Source organism: Leptosomus discolor, chromosome 2 (genome assembly GCF_034619465.1).
Source record: "Leptosomus discolor isolate bLepDis1 chromosome 2, bLepDis1.hap2, whole genome shotgun sequence".
NCBI classification, from domain to species: Eukaryota; Metazoa; Chordata; class Aves; order Leptosomiformes; family Leptosomidae; genus Leptosomus; species Leptosomus discolor.
The window spans coordinates 94,365,899-94,386,325 of record NC_141392.1 but is presented as its reverse complement, the minus strand read 5'-3'; the positions used below and the strand labels follow the sequence as shown (position 1 = coordinate 94,386,325).

Genomic DNA, 20,427 nt, shown 5'->3' with positions numbered 1-20,427 from the left:
GGTCTGGCCCGCGAGGCACGCGCACAGTGTTAGTGCCGAGAGCGAGCAGCGCGGTGAGTCACCAGGTAACCCGGCGTGAGCAAGGCTGCTCTGCCTCGCAGAGACACCCAGGTTTATGACAGTGATTGTGTTTACATTTTATGGTGCCTCGTAATGATAAAATGTTATTTCCCTATATTAAAAGGATAAATCCATAAATGGTTGCGGGTTTTTATTTCATCATCGTGTGACCTATTGGACCACTATTTATTTCTTCACAAAGCCTACTTTCAGTGAAGGAGAACACGTTCCGCTTGGAGGACCCATTTATGCAAATATTTAGATCAACAGTTCATGGTTTAAAACCAGTTTATAATTACACCATTAAGCTGGGTAAATACAAAAAGTATATACAGAAATGATGACTTTGAAAATACTCCATTGCAGCCATGTTTCTCCTGATTGTGTTTACTATGTGGAAACAGCCTTAAAACAAAGGTAAGTGTCGGTTTATTGAGACGAGAGTTCAGAAGTGCATGCAGACGGGTCAGAACAAAGCACACCCACTTGATTTGCCTGTTAGGGTATCTGGCAGCTTCCTCTTGTCCCCGCAGAAGCCGTCAGGTGACAATGAAAAGGTCTGGCGCGGAAGCAGACCGCGGTGGCTGGCTGAAGGCCAGCACCTTCGGACACGTCCGTGGCACTGTGCGCCCTGTGCAGCTGTGTCTCCAGGTCATACCTCAATGGTGACGGTGTCCAGGTGGTGTTTTGGCTCGTTAGCTAGATTTACCTTCTCTGTTCGAGTGTGCCACACAAGGACCTGTAGAACGACACCCGCATTAGTACGCTCGTCCACGGGGATGACACGGACGCGTTGTACCACATGTGGAAATCAGTACCTTTGTGCAGTTGTTTGCTTTTGGCTCCAGTTCCTCCACTGTCGTTATCTGTTTCAGGAAATCGGATTCTTGCATTCCTGGCTGAGAGCCACGACGCTTGAATACAGCTTTTGGGTGCGACAGGATCACTTGCAGACTCACAGCAAATCCTTGGGGAGAGGGGAGGGGAAAAAACATTAAGAAAAACCTTTAGGCTTTACGTTTTTGTGCAAGTTACACTTAAGCCTAGAAATCTCCTATGTTCTTTTTAAAAAATGTGCAAATTTGATTATATGGACAGACGATGTTTGGTAGCTTTGCACATCCTACATCGCTTTGTCTTGCCCTGAAGGTGCAATCATTTTTTTTTAATTGCACCATACTTTCAACAATGTTCATCAATTTCCCATCGCGTAGAGAATACAGGCTTTTGTGCCTGGACAGTCAGGTATCGCTAAGATCTGGGACCATCCTTCCTTTCTACTTTTAAGAAATAAAACCTCAATTTTAAGTAAAATAAAATGTGTAATATTTATGCTGTACAAAAACTTCTAGGTTTAAAGGTGAGAGTCAGAGAAAAAGGTTAAACTTTGTTATTTAGCGGTCCTGGGAGATTTTTAGCCTTTGGAGGGTTTTAACAGTATCATCGATGAAAGACAAGTCATAGGAAGGTTCTGCCTTGCGCACTGCGTGGTTGTGGATTTGTGAGTCGTTTCCATCAGCGGCGGCCGGCAAGACCCTCCGCAGCTGATCCGCACGCGGCACGGCGCGGCTGAAGGGGCTCCAGCCGCGCAGGTGCCTCTCTGCCATGCATTCCTTTGGCGGCACGCGTCGCGTCCCTCGGAGGGGGGTGGCAAACTGGGAAATCGCTGCTCTGAACAGTCACCCTCTCCAAAGCAGCTCTCGTGAATCTCCAATTTGCCGTTATTTATAGGACCCTCACTCAGAGTGGTTCAGGCACATGCGTGCCTCAGAACTCGACTGCTACACTTGCCACTCCTCCTGTCTGATTGCCAGGCCTCCTGAAGAAGTCCTTTCTTGTCACTTCAGAGTGGTTCCAGCTGTCCCTTTGTAACAGCAGTAGTAACAGTTTTGACATCTGGTCTGGAAAACTACAAGAACGTTTAATTCTAAAGCCAGTATTAAAACTTTCTCATTTAAAAATGAGTATAACTGTGTCTAATGGAGTAGAAATCTGTCCCTTTTCACTCACATTATCTTGCTGCTGTATTTTCCTGGAAAGAAGCTGTGGCTTTTATGGGAGCCTTTTAAAGAGGCCAATACAAGGAAGCAATTACTACGCGACGTGTGAAGAAAGCTGAAACCGCTTGTGTCGTAACTGATGTGCTCCGTCTTGTAGCAAAGTACAGGGAGACGCCAGAAGGTGATATTTATTTTTCTTTTACATAAGAATTTGGACACTGCAGATGAAGACTAGGGGTTGGAGGTAAACTGAGGTCCCCATTCACTGACAGACACAGTAGAAGAAAACACGTTTTAACTTGATAGGTTACGTCCTGCCTAAGATAAAGAAGAACCGGTGTCCAGAGGGAAGGGGCTTATCCACACCTTGCAGAGCACGCCAGTGCCCACCGGCCTGCCAGGGGCTGCGAGGCTTCGGCTGCAGCCTGTCCCCACGCTGGGCGGTTCGGCTCCGCAGGCACTGCCCGCCAGCAGCAGTGCTGGGGTCCAGCCGGTCGCTGCCGCAGCCGCTGGGTTTCAGCAAACCTTGCCAGGCCGAAGAGCGGCAGTTTGGACTGTTCCTCCCAGGCAGGGGTTCAGCAGGCTCCAGGCCTGTCTTGCTTCCTACGCCCCGCAGCCTGGTGGTCGGCTCCATCCCGGTGCTGGCTGTAGCCAAGCGCAGTCGCTTGTGAAGAGCTGAGGGTGGAGTTCAAACTCCCTCAGCAGGAGACAGCTGCGGTGCATGCAGCTGGCTTTCTGCTCCTTGAAAGATGACTGATTGATGAACAAATTGGCCTGGTTCAGTTCAGTATTTTTAGTTAGGTTTGTGGGGTTTTTCCCTCAATTAGAACAAACTATAAATTTCTGATGCAACTGGGCTTTAGGGTGGTTAATATTTTGGGTCCCCCCCAAAGGTCGCTTTGCAAGGGAAGGCATCGCTGGAGCCCTGATCGGCTGTGGGAGCTGCTGTTTCTTTTTAAAGAGAATTTAAGGTTTAATTTTTAATATTTAAGCTGGTCATCCTTAAAGGAGACAATGAAGTAAACACCAAAATTAATGTAGCGTCCTAGTTTTTAGACTGGAGAAGGAGTCCCATTCTAAGCAGAAGAGACACACAGATGTTCTGCTGCTGATCTGTGCATGTCTCAGCTCGGCTCCCTGGGCCCGATAAGCCCATGCTTACCCATATGTTAATTCCTCCTAGGTTCTCTCGTGGCAAACCTTACTCCTCTGCTGAGAAAACCAGACTCAGTTCTGAGAGTGGATTTCTGCTATGCACAGACCTTCAAATGTGCCACGTCTCCCGCATGTAACACGTGCCCTTGCCACCATTCTATTGCAAACCATCATCTCTAGGTGCTGTCAAAAATTCCCATGTTTTCAGGCACCACATAAAAATCAAATTATTAAACTGAGTGTTGTACGTGGCAAGGACATGGATTACAGGGCGCTGGCTGGCCTGTGGCCTGAGGTTTGTTTCCTTGATCAGTGTCATGCAGCCTTTGTTTCTTAAAAGAATCCAATAAAACAGCAACTTCAAGAGATAAATCAAGACTTATCTCCTGGCTCTCCAGTTCTTCAGCTCTGCTGTGTAACTACTTTAATTTCACGTGTACGACATTTTGTACGTATGTGGATGGACTTGAGGGGAAACCATTTTCTAGTGACAACTTTCGGTTGACTTTTTATCACAGGCAGATCACTTTGGCATCAAAAGGAGAGGAGATGGCTCAGGTTTTGACCAGACAGGCACTAGTTACTTCTCTCAGTAGTAAACGACCCCGTGGTAATAGATGAAAAGACACAGTTGTTTTGAAATCTATCCCCAAATGGGGATTAATCCGGGATTACTGTCCCCAGCATTGTGTAACTGAACAGCACTACACGCATCCAATTCCTCTACCTGATCGTTATTCCTACAAGGTCATAGTGGGCTTAAGTTCACATGAAATGTGACCAGACAATTTCATAGCCAGAGCGTGAAGTGGTGTTTTGGGGTTTTTGTGTTTAATGCAAGGCTGTAAATGAAATCTGATTAGCTGAAGAGCCACCTAGGTAAGAATTAATTGGCTGGAGGAGAAGATACCTGGGAGACACGGCAAAGATTACATCTGTGCTGCTTTCTGCGGAAGCCGCTTCTGTTAATTCACACCTTGACTTGTGTTAGATCAATGGGGTTCTGTTAAAAGGCAGAACCGTTTCTCTTCATCCAGTTAGGCTGAGCCAGTCCTTAAAGATTTTGTTGCCGTGATTAATGCCTTTGCTTCCCAAATGCTCTAGATACAATAGCAGCTGAAGGCAAGCCAGAAACAGAGTGTTTATCATTACCAGAGTGTATAAATGCTGATGCTCAGTGCTGGTGTTGAAATGGTTATACTGGTTTCCACAGAGCTCACAGTACCACCTTTGGCTTGTTGAACACGCCATGGCTTGGGGGCTGCTGCTTTCCAGTTACCTTCTCCCTGTGACCCACCGTTCAGGTTGCAGTAAAGCAGAGATGCTCAACCATGAGGTTTTGTAGTTCAGAACAAAGGCATCTTCTGACACCACGAAAGAGGCTCTCAATTTTAAACTCAGGGTTTAAAATAGTTGTTACCCTTTAGTGGAGGGGTAGTGGGGTTTTGGGGTGGGAGTTTTTTGAGCGTGGTGTCTGCCGTAGCCACTCAAAATCCTTTTGTTTGTACCTATGACTGCCAGCAGTGGCTCCTTTGGATTCAGACGAAATATGCCATGCTTGCAGTGTCGTTAATAGACTAGTTTTTTCTCTTGGGGAACTGTAAGAAAGATGAGCCGTACCAAAGATCTCATCACTATAGCAAAATCCAAAAAAAAAAAAAAAAGGTGGTTGCTCAGGCCTTAGCAGATGAACTTAGAGCACAGTGGATGAACTCTGGACCACAAGTCCAAAATCCACTTGCCCAGTGATTCACAGGCATGGGCTAATCTCTACGACTGGAGTAGCTCCTGGCATGCTAACTTAAAGCATGTGTCTGTTCTTGAACAATCTTGACATTAGGAGAATCACAATCTAACTGTTCTCCTGGGTGGCCAAAAACTCTGGCAGTGGGAACAAGCCAAAAGCACATCACTAGCAGCATCATTTAATACAGGAGACTTTAAAACAGGTATCTAACAAACAACACGGTGCCCACCTCAGAATCACTTTTTGCTTACAACACCCAATTGTCTCTTGCTTTTCTTCCCGGAGGGTAAGGAAGTCTGTGTCAACCTCTAGAACCCACCTACAGCTAAAACCGAGGTGGAACTTAAAAAACACCAGAACTAATTCATGCAGTGTATTGGTTGCCAGACAAGAGGCAACACGGGAAACAGCTACTCTGCTCTCTGAGAGAATAAGTGTCAACACAAACTTCTCAAAAGAGATAACCCATGGTTGCTGAACTGATCGAATGCGATTGCCACGTGTATTTCAAGGAAGAACCTGGGGAAGCTGGCCAGCTGAGGTCTTTGAGCTAAGCCCAATGCAATTGGCAGGACCCATCTCCACTTGCAATAGATTTGAATCCCACCTGGACGCGATCCTGTGCAACCTGCTTGGGGTGAACCTTCTTCAGCAGGGGGGTTGGACTAGGTGATCTCCAGAGGTCCCCTCTAACCCCTGCCATTCTGCAATTCTGTGAATTTGGCCCTATACTTTGAAGTCTAGAAGAAGAAGTTTATGTGCTTAAAAGCAAGGATGCACTTCCTCTGAACAGCCACAAGTTAAACTGGTGGTCCCAGACCTTCTAAGCAGCCATTCTTTTCACACCCAGCCTCACGATCAAATTCTTGTGAAAATCATTACAAAAGATAGCTCTGTAAACCAAAGAGAGCCTCCTTACCAGTGCCTTGGGAATCAACATGGATTATAAACAGCTGGAGGCAGCTGAGCAGTTTAACAGATGCACCTATTCTTTTGTTCACGGTAATAATTTCAGAAGAGATCCTTGATCTTCCTTGATCTTCCTTATGTGCAGTATATGGTATAACCCAAGTTGCTTCTATATTTGGTGCCAGCAGGTGGAGGAATGCCAGTGATGTACTGGTTTAGGTTTGTTAGCAAGTCCTCCAAGTCCCCAGGGATGTGTTGGGGAGTCAGGGCGGGGCAAGGGGGCAGCAACTGAGTGTTAGCACATCATCCTGTAGACTGCACCTCTTCAGGCACCGCTGCGGTTCTGGATTTACTGGTTCTGCTCCGTTTGTCTGTGCCCTTCCACCATGTTATAACTTCCTGTACTCTCAACACTTGTATCTTCGTCTCTATAACCCTCCCTGCCGTGACTTCGGTGGAAGTACGAGCAAGTAGCGCTTCCAATGGAGCTGCTTTTCCCTCAATGCCAGTGCTTCAGCCAGCAACTGCAAAGCATAAACAGCGTAACAACTTTCCATGTATCTCTTCATGTCTGGGCTGGAGTCCCTTGGCCAATGGTGTGTAATGGCTTTTTGCCTGCTGCTAAGGAATTGCGAACCCTGCTATCATCTCTATGATGCCATAAGTAACCACTTCTACAGCACAGTGTCAGTATGTATCTGTACATCCACAGGCAGAGGCTGTTGAAATGCACAGCTGCAGTCAGCTCCGCAGGCTGCGCGGGTTCAGGGATGGGCACACCTGCTTCTCCCCTGAGGAATGTCTCTACCTGGACACTCCCAATATTTATTTTCATGCTGGGTGATACTATTAACTTGAAATGCTTCTACAGTGCAGAAAAAAAATCATCTGTTGACGATTCTGTCTTTGAGGTGTAAACAACTATTTGTTCTCCTTTACACTTTTTAACCAGCTGAACTGTAAATACTGTTCATATTTTTCGTCAAACATTTCAATCCATATAAAAATATTCTGTTGCGATGAGAAAGCACTGTCCTTTTCCCTCTCCCAGAACACAAGGGTATCAGAAAAGAGAAAGTGGCTGGCTATTTCTACCCCGTTCTTGCCCTTGTATTCCTACTTTTCCCTTTCCCTCTCCTTCCTGAATCACTTAAGTGCAAATACCAGATCATTTGCTGGGAAACCAGCTGCTGCTGCTACATCACAAATTGGACTTCTGCACCACGGTGATTCATGTGGCAGTTGTGAATGTATACAAAAGATTGTCTAAGCCTGGACTGACAGCAAGACAAGAGCTATGTGGTGCGCTAACTTCATAGCAGAAGATTGATTAAATCAATTTTGAAGCTTTTCTGCCTTCATCTACTAGGCAATAGCTGTCAGCAATTTTTCCCCTAAGCCCAGTGTTTCAAACTATATCCATCTACCGTTATCACCATCATTCCAAATAACCAATAAAAAATGAATAATTTCATGTTAAAGTAGCATTTTACAACATGAGGTCTAAGAAGGGTCTGCATTTATACTGCCTGGCATAGATTGATGACACAATGAAAGGCAGGGGCCCCTTGCAAAAATTAATTGGGTGAATTAATTTACAATTAACTTGTGTCAGACAATTTATACAACATAAAAGCCAAGTTGCTGCATAAAATTAAAAACAAGTGAAAGCAAGTTCAGACATCACCAAGCAGCAGCTTAATTGGACGAGACGTGCAAGCTAAGACTTCCAGGATATTTAGTGCTGAAGGGCTACGTACAGCAGATGCATGTCGGAAGTTTTAAAAGCTGCTCACACCGAGACATCTGTTTCTGTCCCACTCATAAAAAATGTACAAACAGTTATTATGAGAAACATTCATGACTCACGGAAGTTGGCGCTTACCTGCCATGTCAATAGCAAAGGGCCTGTCAGCTCTCCAGCCGGTGTACCAGCCAACAACTTTGCCGTTTTCCACGACTGGGCGCTCGTACCGTCGTCCTCCGACCAGTCCCACAGGCCACACCGACACTTTGCGGGTTGTACGCATCTGCAAGAGGCAGCGTGGCGTGACTGCAGGCACGTTTCCCTAGAAGGCTTTTTTGGCAAGCGTTGCTGGAAAGCCTACGCATTAATCATCAAGACTAGGTATTTAAAAGCAATTCTAGCTTACAGATTTCAGCCCAACAGAGAAAGCCTTTGAAAGCTGCATGTCCCCACTCATTTTCTGTGAAATCTCCAGCTCGCTAGCCCATAGGCACCTCAATTCTCCTGAGAATATCCTATTCCTATAATTTTTATAAGAAAAAATTTAACAGCCATGAAAAAACAGTATTTGTTTTCTTTTTTGGGTTTTCACTGTCACCCTAGAGCTTTTTTTTTATCTGCAACACTATAGCATTCTTGCAGTGGGCTTATTTCTATAGATTGCTGAGGTATTGTACAAGCCCAGTGAGAGAGAATATTATAATGATGATTAACAAATAAACACTTCATTAAGACAAGTACAGTTAGTTTGAGACTGGTAACAAATACACTGGGAGCAGGAAATAGTGAGCCACAGCTCTTCCCCTACCTGCAACATACCAGATTTGTACAACAGATGTAGCTCAGATCTATTAAAGTCTCATAAAAAAAGATTAAGTTTGGGCTACACCTTTTTAACTTCCACATTTTGTCTTGAAAAGCTCTGCTAGGTTTCTGAGAAGGACAGAAAGTGGGTTGGGCAGGAGGCTTCTGCTAGTTTGCTGTCAGCAATGGGAGTTTTTCCCAATGGTGTAAATGTAACTAAATGCAGTTCTCAAAACTGTCCCTCATCTAACCTAGAGGAATCTACAGATACTAAAAAAAATCACTCCAGCAAAAAGCATGCATGACTGGGAGTCAGTGAGTTCTGTTCTCTGATATGCAGACCATTTTCTTTAGTAAACAGGAACACCATGAACCCTGCCGCGCTGCTCCCCATGGGAAAATCACTGACAGGCTGGTGTGAGAACTTGACAAGTGCACAGACACACCAACTTGCACAATTTAACCACACTGATTCAAAAGCCAAATGGTCCTATTTAAGCAAGTATTAAAACTGTTTCAGCATTAACGTGGGCTTAATTTGATCAATTTTTTAAACAATCTCTTGTCTTCTGTTGTAGTTGAGGCCTATTCCTTAGGGAAGGGTTATCCCTTTATCCTTCCAAGCACTCCTCTGAGCAAAAACAAACAGTTTTGCATATTTGTAACTGCAGTCTCCTATCGATAGATGCTGAAATAAAAGACAACCTTGGTTAAATATTAAACACTTCCCTCTCTTTCTGCCAATGTGAAAGATTTGCCATGCGTATCATCTAGACTCCCAGAAGATGCACCAGAAAAAAACAAAGACATCATGTCACTCTGGTTCACGTTTCTATGCTAGAAATATAAGCAGTTTCCCCCTCACACAGGGAAGGCATAAAATACATATTTAAAAATCCACAAATATGGATGTACAGACAGAAGAGAGGCGTGCACCTGCTCTCCATCCAATTCTTTGTGATTCTTTAAATTTGTTTTTAGCAAAAGTTTCTCACTTCCACCCTAATAACGGCTGCAGTAAGCCAGGCCAGCTCACTCAGCAGCAGCAATCCATACTGCATCACAACAGGGTACGTAAACGATTGGCAATGCAGGGATTTCTTGTGATAAGGATTCTAGACAAACCATTTTTGCCAGTGAGAGGCTGCCATGAATCTCTCTACAGGTTATTGTTAAACATGTTTGTCTGTAACTGTTCTCCCTGTCTAAGACTGTTTTTCCAATCTCTCCCACTCATCCACTTAGGAAATGCAGAGTTAGCAATTGCCTATTTGGATGTGGAAATCAGTCAAACCTCATGAAGATCTTTTCACTCCAGTTTTAATGAAACATCCATTTCGCAAATTTTTCTAAGTTTATTTATATTAACATCCAAACACATCAGGCACGGACACAGGGCCGCATCCTGCTGGGCTTGTCTACACAGGCAAGTTCCCAATAGGTTTCCAAGGGCATGACCAGGCCACGTACACCCAACCGTGCCACGTCAGCGTTAACCACAGGACTAACACAGATCATAGAATCACGGAGTAGTTTGGGCTGGAAAGGAGCTTTAGAGGCCATCTAGTCTGGCCCCCTGCAGTGAGCAGGGACATCTTTGGCTGGATCAGGCTGCTCAGAGCCCCGTCCAACCTGACCTGCAATGTTTCCAGGATGGGGCTTCTACCACCTCTCTGGACAGCCTGGGCCAGTGCTTCACCACCCTCATTGTAAAAAAATTTCTTCCTCATATCTAGTCTGAATCTGTCCTCTTTTAGTTTAAACTCATTACCCCTTGTCCTATCGCAGCAGGCCCTGCTAAAAAGATTGCCCCCACCTTTCCTGTAGGCCCCCTTTAAGTGCTGAAAGGCCACTCTAAGATCTCCCCGGTGCCTTCTCTTCTCCAGGCTGAACAACCCCAGGTCTCTCAGCCTGTCCTCATGGGGGATGTGCTCCAGCCCCCTGGTCATCTTCGTGGCTCTCCGCTGGACCCGCTCCAGCAGGTCCATGTCTTTCTTACGCTGAGGGCCCCAGAGCTGAAAGCAGCACTGCAGGTGGGGTCTCAGGAGAGCAGAGCAGAGGGTGAGAATTACCTCCCTCGACCTGCTGGCCATTAACGCCTTCTGGAGGGTATGGATACCTGAACAAATCACTAGTGCACTGGTTTACAGCACTTTAGCTGCCCTGTGCCAACTGCCCGTACCCACGGCGAACACAGAATGCTGCAGGACAAGGGCAGGCACGCTCTGACGACAAGAGAGTAGCTCATGCGTGGTAAGCCCGTACCCTGCCTTTTCTCCCAGTAGCATTTGGGCAGCTGTACTGCAAAACGAGCCAGATAGCACGGGACTTCTGAATCGGGTCAATAGGGGCCACAGCATTTATGCTAGCAGGACCAGACTGATTTGCATTAATGTGCAGGAAAATCTCGTCAGTGAAAAGTATCTCACTGACCTCATGAAACCAGCAAGAAATGACCCAAGAAGTTGTAATTATTACAGTCTTGGGTCTTCCTCAGTGTCTATGAGTTAAGTCAGTAAAGCCACCACACATCAGAAGGAAGTACGGAACCCTTTCCGGAGCTCTGTATTTTGCCCTTGGGTTACGTTCTTTATTCTCACCGGTTACATTTTTGGAGAATGAAATAAGCAGGTATCAAGAATACAGCAATCCCTTTCAGTACAAACTGAAAGAGCACATCTAGACAGGTATTTATGCTAATTCTGAAATACCTTACAGCCTCAGGATATGCTAGGCAGATGAAAGTAGGAATATTTCTTTTAATCTTCTGAGAATAGCATTACTGCAGTTAACACACTGATACGTTAAGGCTGTATTTATGTATGGTGCAGAGAAAGCTATTATTTGGATTAAAAGGCCAGCTTGCATCTGGAATTTGATGCTGCTAATCACTGGGTCACAAAAAGGTGATTCAAAAACTTATTAATTCTAAATAGCTTTATTGCTGTGGGTTAAACAACTGCCAAAATCCTATAACTTACAAACAGCTTCCTAAATTACTCTTCTATCTGTCATTTCAATGTGCGGTAGCATATGCTGACTTAATACTCAGCATTTTAAGTCCCAGTAGCTTACATGAGTGGTATGCACTTAACTCTGTAAGTCGGGCATCTTGGACCATCCTAGTTAGAGTTCTATAGTTAATGACCAGTGATAGGAACCCACTGATGTGAGTCATCCTGCCTGGCTTGGACAGCTGTCGGAAGGTGGGATAACCTCCCTCCGGAAATGCTTTTGTCCTCTATTTACATTTTGATTATTTGAAAGGGCGTCTTGGGCATAGGAGGAGAGTGATGTACTGGATGTGGAAAGTTGAGAAAAGGACTTTATGAGATGGTAGAACAAACACGAATGAAGCGGGAGGGACACAACTGGGAAGAAGAGGGCAAGGAAATGACAGGAGGGAGCAGTAACAACTGACCAAAGAAATCCCAGTGAGGTGATGGGCATGTAACAGTAAATAAAGTAGCAACAGAGGAACCACTAAAGAAAAATAAGTGAAAATGCAGAAAATGTAGCTGAGCAATAAAAGACAGCGATAAGAGCATTGCCAAAACCAGCATCTCATTAGTCAATCAAGAAAAGCTGCTTGATGGGATGCACCGGACTGAGGGATAGGAAAGATACCAAGCCATTAACAAAACGTAGGGGAAAGAAGGCAAATGACAGACAGAAGGAAACACGGCCACACTTCCTACAGTGAAAAGGCTTCCAGGCTGGAACAACCGCCATAGCGTTGTCGCAGCACGATGTTGATGCGTTTCTGTTTGGGATTCAAAGCTCTCAGCAAACGCAAACCTGGCTGCCACACACAGCAGCTCTTTTTCTCTCCCTGCTCTCTGCCTGTTCAACCCCTGTGTAATTTGTGTTCTGCACTGGTCAGGCTACAGCTTATCATCCAGGCTCGCCCCCACCATCCCAGCAAGACTCAAGCAGATTTCTCTGCAAAATTCCAATTTCTTATTACCAAAGACGGGACCTAGAACTCCTTCACTACAACTGTTCACAGGGGAAAATGTGACGGGTTAAAGCACAAGCACAGCCAGGTTCCCTATCGGTTCTCACACAGGCCTCCTGCATTACTCACATGTTTAAAGCCAAATTCCGCTTCAACGAAACTCACGTGACTGTACTGCAAGTCAGAGGGACAGCTCAGCAGCGGCGATGCCGTGCCCATTTACCGAGGCATCAAATGGAGCTTCTGGCCCTGCTTGCCGTTACTTCAAAAGAGGTACTGAGTGACAGAAAATCTGTACCACCGGGTTTTGTGGTTCAGGGATTGTGATGCTTAGGGGATGGATAGTAACTTCAAAAAGCAAGCTTGTCGGTAAACTTGACTGTAAAGGGTATGTCTCCATGGGAAAACTTGTAGAGAGGGTCTACAAATCAAAAGAAAAATTGTCAACCATTGATCTAGCCTGCTCCGCAACCCTCACAGGTTATCTGATTTAGTGCTTCACCATCCTCACTATCAGAAAGCTTTTATCCAAACATATGCCTTAAAAATCCTCTGCTGATTCATACCCAATCTACACTGCAGAGGGAGGACAGATTAATTCCCCCTTCTCTCAAGCAACATTTTACATATCAGATACAATGATTAATGCTTCTAAATTATACCAGCATCCTTGGGCACAAATGTCAATATTGCTTCCCTACAGGAGAAAATTGTACTAAATTTAACTAAAGCAGTTAGGAGCCAGTTTCTCTGGACTGGGAAGACTTCCAAAACATTTGCTATTCATGTTTCCTTTTGGCCCTTCTACTTATTAAGTCGTTTTCTCATCCTACTTTCTGTTACCCTCCTGGGCTGTGTCACCTCTGAAAAGCTGCTGACCATTCGTAATTACTTCCATAGTAACAGTATCAGTTTCACAGGTAAGACAAAGACTGCTGTCAAAGTGCGGAAGCAGACAGTGACTGGTAACCCAGCGTCCCTCGCTTGGATAACTCTGTTTCAAATAGCTTTTTTTGTCACGGTTTCCTCTCAGTTTTAAACCACTTCATTGTTTCTCTACCAGTCATTTCTAATCCAGCCTCTTTAGCATAGGTATTACATGTCTACGTGCAAGGGGAATGTCAGCACGCATTTAAAATCTGTCATGTATTCTTAAATCATTTATATACTAGAAAGGTATTTAATGCACTGCTAACTCATATTTAGGCCCTTTTTATTATGAAGAAAATCACTAATGGCTGCCAGCTAATATTTAATTCTGTCTAGACTACTGAATGTTGTTTTTAAGACGATAGCAAAAATTCGATTTTTCCAATGAGCTCCAAGAGATTAAAACAAAAGATCCCGTGTTTTCAAAGACAAACAGATTCACTTATACCACTTCAAAATCTTTTGCATAAATATATCCACTAAAAAATACACAGAAGTTAGCTTAATACAGTGTATAAAGATTAGGACAGTTACATAAAAGTTATCAAAGGAGCACTAAACCTTCCCTAGTCAAAGCTGGAATAAACTGTAAATATTCACCTCTTCTGTAATGTCTTTTTGAGTTGCTCTCAAAAAATTTTACAAAGATGATCGTGAGAAAACTGAAGCCTGTATGACATGCAATGCCTGCAAGTATTTCTGCTCTATTTTTAATATCAAGGATTTATTTTGGAGGGGCTACAAACTGCTAAGGGCCATTAGAATATCTGCTACCTTCATACACACCTTTGGGGAGAGGCTGAAGGGCAGGGGCATAAGAAAACGTTTCCAGTCTGAATCGCTCTCACACCTTGCCCTCTGCTATGGAAACTACCGGTTGGACAGCCCTAACCTCCGACGAGAAGGTCACGTCCATTAGCCAAGACAAAATGTTTCCTGTTTTTCCCTCTGTTCTTCAGGAATCTCTGTTCCCATCTGGCTGATGAAGCTGATTCTACCTGGGCAGTTCAGCCCGCTACATAAGCAATACCACACCTTCAAAACATTAGCGAATGTTCGTTTAATTTGATGTTTAAGTTACTCCTGTGAGTAACCAGCTGACTGTGCTCTTCACCGATCATACTCTTACCTTCTCTGTGGCTCCATGAATCTTGAGCTACCTGTAAAGACAACCTGAGCTCCAGGAGAAGGGGTTGAGCTCTCTCTCTCCTCCTACCTCCTTTCCGGCTTCAACTCTACCGTCATAGTCAGGGCATTCTTGTGCAGCTATTAAATATAAGTGGGGGGGGGGGTCCCTGAGAAAGGACAATTAATGCTGTGATTTACTTTGAACTCCATGCTGCAAGGCTGTATTCAGATCACACCTTATGGTGTGGGTTCCTCTAAGGAGACCCACTCTGCAAATCCTCAGCTCGCACTCAGCCAGGGCAGCAGCATATGCCGTCCTTGCATGCCCTATGCACCTCGCCAATCTTGCTACGGCATTTTAGACACCAACGACCAAAGGGCCTGGAGTGGCAGGGAGGGAGATCACAGTTTCAGACATCAGCATTTCAATTTCACATACATCTCCGTTCAGGTGTCTGAGCAAACTACAAGCAAAGGTGACGGATATAACCTAGACAGGAATCTCTAAAGCTCAATGCCTTTCTGAATGCAGCAAGCTCACTTTCTCACACATACTGAAGACCTTTACTCCTGTTCTTTGTACTCCTTAAGCAGCTCACCCCTCACCCTCAAAGCTTTCAGGGGAGTTTGCACCAGCAGCAGCAGACTGGACCTCCAACACGCATACATACCCACACACAGACCAAGGAAGCAGTGGCCTTCGGCCAACTACTCAAAACACGGAAAGGGCGGAGAAATGCCCAAGATGTCAAAACGCATGAACAACGTGAACAGTCAAGGGAAGTGCAACTCAGCTATGTCCATCTTTAGTATCCAACGCTCAGGCTAATCTTGTTTTTAAAATCTCTCTATGAAGGTGGAATGCCAGCTTTATCTAAGGTTTTCTTTCTGGAAGTCTAAAAATATGAAATTGGCAGTTGCTAGGCATCAGCCACAACATTACAATAACTTGCATTCAGGAATAAGATGAAGCACAAATGCAACAAAAACTGTAACAGTCACTCCAAAAAGAACAGCCTATAGTAAAAAATAGAAGTAATGACGATTCATACAGAAACATCTGTAAAGCCTATCAAATACAGTAGTTGGGATTCAGGCCTCTTGGAAGCTTTGTTATAAACGCAGGCTGATGTTCAACTGGTAAAAGATATTTTCAGAAAGCGGATGGTTGTTTTTGATGGAGAGATGCAGATGGACACCTCCAAGTGAACAGATCACACCTGAGCAGAAGAAATATCAATTGTTTTCAAGGTCTGGAACCCAAAATAAGAAATGACAAAATACAATATGCCAGAACCACCAGCATTAAAGTAAAAGCATGATTTTTCAACCGACTGCCATTTCAAGCGGAAAGAGTTGGGAATTACGTAAAGGCCATACCTCCACTCATGGAAATATTTCTTCATCGTTGCTGCAGCCCCACTTGGTACTCTAAAAGAGTTTCACAATCACTGAACAAATTGGCCCTTTCCCTGAAGCCTTTCCAGGGAAGGCGAGCCATTCCTAAAGAAAATGCTCACCTGAGCCAATGCTGAATACACTGCAGTGGCAGAAAACCAAACCAGGCTCTCCACCTCATTCTAGAAACAATCACCAAACCTGCTCTGATCCTGGCCTGTTTGACTTTGAGTCTTGCCATACACCCACACGCCATCATACATCTTAGGAAAAAAAAAGACAATCATAAACAGCACCAGAGGGCTCCAGATTTACTACAGATGGTGACATCTTCCAGCAAAACTCTACTGTAAGCTGGTGGGGAGGGGAGGGGGGGGGGGGGGGGGGAGTTCCTGATTTCCACGAAACACATTTTGCCCAGGTCTACTGGGCCCAGCTCACTCCGTATCAAATACAAGGTACTCATTCCTGTAAGTACCAGACAGAAGCACTTTGGACAGAGATTAGTTTCCTGATCAAAAGCTCTCAGGGGCATCCCATGGCATTTCATGTCAGAGCACACTCCTCTTTGATCATGCCCTTACGGTTTATACACCTCCACTCGCACTACAGCCTTTGCTGATTTTGCTTTGTTAAAAAGGCTCCATCTTCTGTAAGGGCGCGAGGGAAACCCACAGTAAAGGAGCTGCCTTAAATATAATCCTTCGCTGACACGCAGTCCCCTGGCACGTCTTCCACTCTGTCGTGAGGCTTTTTCAGCCTCTGAGCAAAACTCACCCCTAACACGAATGCTCCTCTCATGTTGGTTTTACGGTCCTGACTGGCCTTGGCTCCCACCTCGCCAAGAAGAAAGCCATTACAAAGAAGACAGGCCGACTTTTTTCGTGAGACAGCAAATGTACATAACTGCCTGTGGGCAGACGCTGGCAGACGTTGCTGCTGGCAGTCTGGGACACTCAAGTTCACATGCCTGCGTCAGTGACATGCCGAAGGTCACCACGCCAGCACAGGATGGTGGTAGGACCAGAATTCAGAGCTCCTGTCTTGTCCCTCTACATTTGTGCTACCCTCCCCAGTGAGCAGACTACAGTTTATCAGACCTCCTTTGGGATTATGTGACTGCAGGTCTGGAGAATTGTTCCTGGCAGCGTAACAAACTGAAAAAAAGTCCCTCTCAGGTATCATTACCACCAGTTTCATGACAGGAATTACTACTAGATTTCATCTGCACACAATGTGTACTGAAGCTGTTCTCTTCTTGCTTGGAGAAGATGAGCATGGTTTACCCTCATAAATCAATCAATTCCTGAAGGAGACACTGGGATTTAATACAGAGCTGTCAAGCCAGAATCCATAAAGACAGGTAAGTTTTTTTAACAAGAAAAAAACCCCAACCCTCAACCAGTGCCTCGACTGAAAACAAGACTACTGGCTCTCTCCAAACACAACCTCCCACTTATCGTAAAGGCACATGCCATTGCCAAAGCCTACCACAGGGCTTCTGTTGACTTCACCAGGCCGAGGAGGCATTCCCCGCGTTACTACCAGCGGCGTCCCAGAGACCTTGCATACAGCTCGTTAGCAACCCCAGAAAACAGCCATGGGAACGGGCAGTGGTAACTGAAGCAAAAGCTCCCTCCTCGCTCCTGTAACAGAGCTTACAACCACCACATTTCACAGGGAAATCTCCCTCATGCATGTGTGCTTGCCTGCGAACACAGGGCTCAGGATAAACACCTTTTCCCCAGCAGCTGAACCCTGGGGAAAGAGAAGCCTTAGGACTCTGAAGCTTCGAGCCCGAGGTTACCATTCTTGTTAGGGAAAGGAAACAAGGATTGCCCCTCTGCTTGCAATTTTCAGGGTTAACCCTTCAGACAGATTTAACCCCTTGCTTTCCTGCATTTCCTAGCTGATGGGAGAGGTAATTTGTAGCTTTTTGTTTCACCATTCACAGCAATTAGAAGAGTAACAAAGGAAATGATAAAAGAACAAACCTGACTGGACCCACTTTCAGTAGCTGTGGTATGATCAAGTGATATGCCTGCCAATACTGTTCCTTTAGCTTGTCCCTAACATTGGTACTCCAAAATGAAAAGCAGAGATTCGTCTTCAAATGTCTTTTGTCCCACACTAGTCATTGTGGTGAAGTGTATTTTCTGTATCAATTTACACACTCCCCAAGATTGAATCAGATTAGTTTTATATCCCTGAACAGAGGTGGACACTCCCATCACATCAAAGATGGAATTACTCTGCATTATCATGCACTAAGCACAGCCATGAGATTTTAAGAAAATCAATTACAACAAAGGTTTAGCCTCCAGGCAAAGTTCTTCAAATTAGCAGCCTCAATGTTGAATGCCAAACAGGCAAAGGAAGCAGGGCATCCCTGCTGAACGGGGACCCTGCACCTGCCCACAGACTGGAAATGGAACGGGATGCATTATGAATCTAAACACAAACGAACATAAGCGTTTCTAAAATAACTTGCTCCAGGGAATTTCACGTGCTTCACATTTCTGTGCATCGTGTTCATTTTAACCTACTGACTGTACAGCATGTGAGGAAGCACAATGCTTCCAAACTGCAGAATAGGAGTGTACATCACTAAATGCAGTACTGTCCACCAGCGGAAGACATGGACCGCAGTTTGTCCGAAGTCCTGTACATTCCCTATCTGCCACCCATATATTTTTCTGTTTCCCTCCCTCGTTTCCCTGCCAAGCTTCCTTCCAGCTGTCACAGAAGATGCTCATGATCTTTCTTCTGCTGTTTTATGTCCACTCATTAAACACCCCTCCTTCCTGCCAGAGGGAAACCAGAAAGAAAGCTGGATACCCTCTTTTCCAAGCGCTTGCCAATTCCCACCAAAAAGGAGCAAAGCCCTTCACCAAGGGGCTGCAACAAAGACGCACACAGGTCCCCTCACAAAAGAGACGCCTGAAAGGGTGTTTAGTCATTACACAAACGACTTGCTGCTTTTAAGAGCGAAAGACTTCAAAAAAACTGGGCAACTCCACGTGAAGGAGCCGGCTCTGGATTAATTCATTCGCGCCAAGAAAAAGCTGTGAAGGATGGCGAGTCTTGACGCGAGTTTGCCCTACAGGGAGAGGGATGCAGCCTGGAAAAAAACAAGTAGGAAAGAGCGTTTTTCATCCCAGCTTTAACAAAAACACAGGATCCTTTTTATAAACCCCAAACTCGCCTCCCTCGGCAGGAAAGCGAGAAAACAGTAGCAAAAAGTTGGGGGGGAGCGTGCAGGGGAGGGACAAGAAACTTAAAATCACGAGAGGAGTGGTCACACACACACAAAGGCAGCATTAGGGAGCCCCGGTGAGGGATGTGGCTCTGCATGGTGTCCGCGCCGGACAGCAGGCTTGACTCATCCGTGCCCCGGTTTTGGGTGAGGGGCACCGGGCGCGCCGCAAAGCAGCGATGGGGCGCAGCCCCCCGCAGCGAGGCGGGACGGGCAGCGGGGGCGAAGAGGGGCGGTAGTGGCGGGCGCCTGAGGCGGGGCGAGACCGGCGCCTGAGGGGAGGAGAGGCGGGAAGCGGCGGGCGCCTGAGGGGAGGAGAGGAGAGGCGGGAAGCGGCGGGCACCTGAGGGGAGGCGAGGCGGGCGCCTGAGGGGCGGCAGGGAGAGGCGGGAAGCGGCGGGCGCCTGAGGGGAAGCCGGCGGTGGAGCGTGGCGGCCGCGCGCGCCCCCCGCCCCGCACGCACCTCCTGGAAAAGCTCCAGACTGTAGGTGTTGTCGTCGTCGGCGAAGAAGAGCACCCCGGGCTGGGGGGGCGGCAGGTGCTGGTGCCGCTGCCGCAGCCAGGCCAGGCCGGCGTTGCGCTGCTCGGTGGCGCGGGGCAGCCCCGGCCGCTTGTAGCGGCGCGGCGTGGGGACGTGGAGGTGGGTGCAGGGCAGACCGGCGCCCGCCACGAAGCGGCTCACCAGCTCGCTGCGCGCCGCCGCGTCCTCCACCAGGATCCAGTGGAGCCGCGCCACCTGCCGGAAGGTGTTGGCCAGGCGGGTGAGCTCGGCCTTCTGCACCGGGCGGCTGTACGTGGGCGTGATGGCATAGATGGTGGGCAGCGCCGCCTCGGGCCGCCGCGGGGGGGGCGCCCGCGCCGCCGCCGGCCGGGCCCCCCCGCTACCGCCCCCGCCGCCCCGGGGGGCCAGGGCGGGCAGCGGCGCCCGGCTGCTGTCGATGTCCAGCACGATGATGACGATGAGCACCCAGGGCAGCAGCAGGAGGAAGCGGCTGAAGAGCAGGGACTTCATCCTGCCCCAGGGCGCCCTCCCGCCGCGTCGCCCCCTCAGCGCCGCCCCATGGACGGGCGCGGCGGCGCTCAGCGCATGGCCGCGGGGGGCGGCGGGGCTGCCCCTTCGCCCGCCCGCGCTCCTCCGCGGGGTGGCCGGGCGGCGGCGGCGGTGGCCGGGGAGGGAGGCGCTCCCTCCTGCGGGCGCGGGAGCCCGCTGGCAGGACGGGTTGGGGCGCCCCGCGGTGCCCTGCGGCAGCCCAGCGGGGCAGGTGCTTGTCCCCGCTCGCGCCGCGCCTCTATTCCGCGAGCGGCCGCCCTTCCTCCTCCTCCTCCTCCTTCACC

At 47.1% G+C, this 20,427-nt stretch overlaps 1 protein-coding gene across 1 annotated transcript; it reads right to left on the bottom strand.

The window, feature by feature from the left end:
• Positions 1–712: 712 nt before the first annotated feature.
• On the bottom strand, positions 713–20,104 carry B3GAT2 (beta-1,3-glucuronyltransferase 2). The gene is made up of 4 exons (XM_086461480.1): positions 19,556–20,104; positions 7,757–7,901; positions 879–1,027; positions 713–799 (listed from the first exon to the last, which is right to left on the bottom strand). The coding sequence occupies exons 1-4, from the start codon at positions 20,102–20,104 to the stop codon at positions 713–715; spliced, it is 930 nt and encodes a 309-aa protein (XP_086317606.1).
• Positions 20,105–20,427: the final 323 nt, after the last annotated feature.